Source organism: Anarrhichthys ocellatus, unplaced genomic scaffold, assembly GCF_004355925.1.
Source record: "Anarrhichthys ocellatus isolate YVR2014 unplaced genomic scaffold, GSC_Weel_1.0 scaffold2, whole genome shotgun sequence".
Lineage (NCBI taxonomy): Eukaryota > Metazoa > Chordata > Actinopteri > Perciformes > Anarhichadidae > Anarrhichthys > Anarrhichthys ocellatus.
The window spans coordinates 16,675,248-16,679,612 of NW_022280032.1; the positions used below are offsets into that span (position 1 = coordinate 16,675,248).

Consider the following 4,365-nt stretch of genomic DNA (forward strand, 5'->3'; position numbering starts at 1 on the left):
TCTCTCTCTCTCTCTCTCTCTCTCTCTCTCTCTCTCTCTCTCTCTCTTTCTTCATCATGAACACATTGTTATTGCTTTTTCTTTCTTCCAGTGTGTTCTGTCTCAGGATTGTACTCTTACAGAGTTTCCACTTCTCATCAAACTTCTCTGTGTGCCGTAGGACTGTTCACTGGGCCATTTGGACCACAACTGCCTTCCAGGCTCTGTCTTTGTCAAAATCCTGCAGCGTTCCGTTGGCTGCTTGCTGCTGAGGGAGCAGAACAGGAGGAGAGAGAAGAAATGTAGAAGGGGAAAGATGACCAAACATTGAGATAAATGATGTGTGAAGGATGAGCAGCACAATGTGTTTTTTTACATGTTTAGCTCATATATTTTTATGTCATCATATATTTAAATGTCCTTTACATGAGCTATAGCTGGTGAGAAACATCTGGAAGATAATTCAATATATATCATTTGTCATATTCACAAATGTCTCTTGTTGGAGGTGGAGGGACAGGCAAGGAGGGAAAAAGAAAGAAAGATTTTGTGTCCACAACCCCTGCGTTTACCCGCCTTACCTCACAGTAATGGGTCTGGGTTTGCATTCGGTCATCGTGTTCTGGCGCCCCCATGCGGAGCTGACTCTTGTAGGAGGCACAATGCACCACAGTGGCTGAAGTTAGAATTGCCTGCACCAGCAGCAGCACCATCAGAATCAGCAGCAGGATGTCGTAGGATTGCTGGTCCACATGCACAACACACAACAATGTAATTAGATGATTCTAAATGAGATTTCTCAATGATTCAATCTTGAGTTTTCTCTGAAATCTGTTCTTTTATTTCTCATGCAGAAGGAGCTCAAGGCTGGATAGCTAATGCCTCCTGGAAAGCCTGCACACTGCAAACCACTGGTGAATTGTTACTTCATTAAACTCACCTTGGCTGTAGGCACATCATGCAGGAAAATTTCAATAAAGCTGATCACACTGCAGGAGAGGAAGCCGGAGGCTGAAAAGAGCAGGGGAGACGTCACGCTGCTGATGGCAATCAACACCTCCACCTGAGAGACACCAGGAAGAGAGGAAAAAGGAGCGGAGAAGAAAGGTTTCTAGAAAAAATAGACCAGACATTTTCTTGGTCATGATGAAGATATTCCTTCCTCAGCAGACACCCATCTTTTTTAACTTCCATTACATATGGTAGACAAGTAACCTTTCAAGAGCAGAATGTCACAAAGTGCTTCAAAATTTAAAAAAAGATGCTACACTAAAATCAATACCAAAACAGAGCATGCATCAAGATATCAGATCTCTTCTCAGAGACTCTGAGATGAGCTGTTTTCCATACTACCTCCCACTGAGGTCACAGTCATTTAAGTGGATCAGTTTTATGATGATTTTAACTCAAAAGAATTAAGCGCAGAGTATTGTCTTGTACTCACCAGACATCTGTTGGGGTATTCTGACACAACATGACTCGCAATAGCACTCGGAAAACACTGCAAAGGATTTAAGATGAGATACAAAGTTATGTGATAAGGCCAGTTAGGCATCTTAGTAATTACTCTGAGCTGTAATGAATCATAGTGAAAATCATATTTTAGTAAGAAAAACTCACAGCAACAAGGATCCAGAAAAATGTGACAGACAAGTAGGGGCCGGGTAGCAAAGCGTCCATGTTGAGGGCAATAATTCCTCCGAATACAGCAGAAATTCCCACAATTACTTCGATTACCTATAAGAGGCATTCTTCAGTGATTGATAAGCATTAGCCAGACAGAAATATCATTATGCAACAAAACTGAAAAACTACTCACAGAATAGGCTTTAAGAAGTCGAGTGGGGAACACTGCTGGCGTGAGGACCACAGACCTGTCATACGTCACCGACTAAAAGTTGGATGAAGGTTGAGAGGAGTTAGGATGGAAGAGGGAAAGCTATACGGAGAGTAAAAGAGGAGACACATCAGATTAAAAGCAATCAACCACTCAAACAACACACACACACACACACACACACACACACACACACACACACACACACACACTAATACACACCTTCCTGTGGCAGCAGCAGTCCTCTGCAGAGCGGGCTGACAGGATGACAGTACTGGCCATCAACACCTCCAGCACAATCATCAGGATGAGGTTGAAGTTGATCTGAGAACAGACAGAGACACAAAAATGCTTTATTTTGAGAAATAACTTAATTCCCATATGTGCAACCGAAGGACTGGTAGTTTCCATTGTATTGCTATGATGCATTTACATTGACAGCAGAAGGGTTCAGGACCAGTTTACATCCAAACCAAACCAGACATGTGGTCGTCACCGCGAATGTTGACACATACACCACCTGGAAATCTGATACCTTGAAAAAACACAAACAACAAGACGACACATGACCTTCATTGGTATCAAGCCGCAATTGCCTTGAGGAAATTCAATTAAAAATCCATTAAAACATAATGATCTTTTTGCCTTGGGTGTGTTCATTGTTTACTCACTGCAACATGTCTGTTCTTGGCAATGGCGAAACTGGCGATGGCAGCAGGGATGCCCTGTGAAGAACAGCAACAAATGAGCTGCGGAATCCTTCTATTTTAGCAGACAGAAACTTTTGTGTGATCGGCATGTTGACAAGATAGTCTAATCTGAACAACACGTAAACACTTCTCAAGCTACAGCTGTATAGTTATGTGACTGTGATTACACTTGCATGACGGTCACTTACAGAACCTGCAGCACAGCGTAGGTAGTCCATGGCAAAAGGAAACACATTTCCCAGGTACAGAGAGAAACCAGATGTGATGAGCAGACTGCCCTGAGGACACACAGAGGCATGCATATACAAATACAGAAACTCATTAATGTGTTCAACAGGTAAGACTGCACAAGAGTACTGATATTCTCTCTCGCACACTAACACAAACATATTTAGCAACACATAACTCTGAAGTGCCCAGTCAACCAGATATAACACAATACACGTAACAAACTGCTGACATTTGAAATACTGAGAGGGAGCAAACCCATCACATCCATCCACATCCACTTTAATAACGTTTGGAATATATTTATTTGTTTCCTCAGAGTAACTTTGCTAATGCATTCGATTAGAGTTTGCACATTCTGGAGACGTATTGTTGTCTCTCCTCGTCTAAATGTGGAAGCACAAAACAAGACTTTGTGTCGCCATGCCACTCAAAATCTTTAGATTGGGATACTGTCTCAGCAGAAGAAAGAAAAAGACCCCAACCTTTACAATTTTGCGTGTTATGGACTAAATAGATACACCCTGTGATGTGCCTCCTTTGCTCCTCTCACCCCTATGAGGACACTGTAGAGCCAGGCCCTGTAGCTGAAGCAGGGGTGCTTTAGAGGCTCCGGCTGGGCCAGCTGCAGGTCACTGGCCCTCACGTCCACTGTGAAGCTGTCCCGCTTGGGCCTATACCGCTCCCCCCTGTCTGGTCTTCTCTCCATTCTCCTGTCTCCCCCTCTCCCCAGCGTCCCACTGCCCCTCTCCAGAATGGGCATGTGGCTGTAGGTGAACTCCTCTCTGGCTGAGAGCTCGTCGCACTGCATCATTGAAACAGCTGGTGGCTAACTTCAATGATGGGATGGGCCGGGTGAGGATTACAGCCTCTGGGAAAGGGGGAAGAAATTGTAAAAGCTGCATAAGTTCAGGTACCTATGTCTTTTGATCTGTTTTCAACATGCTTCTTCACTGCTGTTCTCTTCAACATGAGGTTCATGAGTTCATTTTCAAAATGAGGATGGCAATCATAGGAAATCAGGAAAAAAATCAATGGAAAGTGCATTAAACGAAAAGAAAATGAGCCATTAGACAATTAATAACACAGTATGTCAAAACCCACCCCCTCCTTTAGTCTGCCTATTGCCATATTGCTCCCTCCATACTCACCTGTTGTTGAGTCTCTTGCAGAAATATTGTCCAGCATAAAGTATCCTTCAACAACTGAGATTAGATCACCACATGGAAGACAACTTGTTTTTGTCTGCAGCTCCTTCTGCTCCCCATCTCTCCCCCTCAAACTTACACTCTCTCTCTCTCACCCCCACTCCCCTCCTCTCTCTCTCGCTTTCTCTCTCTCTATCTCTCTCTCTCCCTTTACAGGACGCTTCTCAGTTTTGAAAAGTTTTTTTTTGAGCCCTTCAAAGCGTGGAGCTAAAACACATGGCTCTTGTGCTGCCAGCCTACTTTGTGCAAAAGGGAGAGCGCCTGTGCATGACAACAAGGGGAGGAAGAAGGGGCTCGCGCTGGGGGCAGAGTTAGTCGGGCAAACACCCTTTTTTTCACTCCCATTTGCACATGCACGCACACATGCACATCAAACCCACTCACATAACTGAACAATAGATGC

General features: G+C 43.9%; 1 protein-coding gene across 2 annotated transcripts; it reads right to left on the reverse strand.

Moving 5' to 3' along the window:
* Positions 1 to 17: 17 nt before the first annotated feature.
* Positions 18 to 4,063, reverse strand: mlc1 (modulator of VRAC current 1). 2 transcript variants are annotated; one of them, XM_031856038.1, is made up of 12 exons: positions 3,906 to 4,063; positions 3,308 to 3,625; positions 2,715 to 2,804; positions 2,488 to 2,541; positions 2,250 to 2,351; positions 2,039 to 2,140; positions 1,799 to 1,870; positions 1,600 to 1,716; positions 1,424 to 1,480; positions 920 to 1,042; positions 561 to 722; positions 18 to 244 (listed from the first exon to the last, which is right to left on the reverse strand). In XM_031856038.1, the coding sequence occupies exons 2-12, from the start codon at positions 3,566 to 3,568 to the stop codon at positions 167 to 169; spliced, it is 1,218 nt and encodes a 405-aa protein (XP_031711898.1). In that variant the 5' UTR covers positions 3,569 to 3,625; positions 3,906 to 4,063; the 3' UTR covers positions 18 to 166. The 2 variants fall into 2 exon arrangements, with proteins under 2 accessions (XP_031711898.1, XP_031711892.1); XM_031856032.1 differs by having other exon boundaries at positions 18 to 247.
* Between the last annotated feature and the right edge of the window lie 302 nt (positions 4,064 to 4,365).

Excerpts from the sequence above, each read along its gene's own strand:
- mlc1 (XM_031856032.1), bottom strand. The coding sequence starts at position 3,568 with ATGATGCAGTGCGACGAGCTCTCAGCCAGAGAGGAGTTCACCTACAGC. Across the intron at positions 1,481-1,599 it reads TTTTCTGGATCCTTGTTGCT|TGTTTTCCGAGTGCTATTGC; the intron begins GTGAGTTTTTCT and ends AATCCTTTGCAG. Across the intron at positions 248-560 it reads CCCAGACCCATTACTGTGAG|CAGCAAGCAGCCAACGGAAC; the intron begins GTAAGGCGGGTA and ends CTGCTCCCTCAG.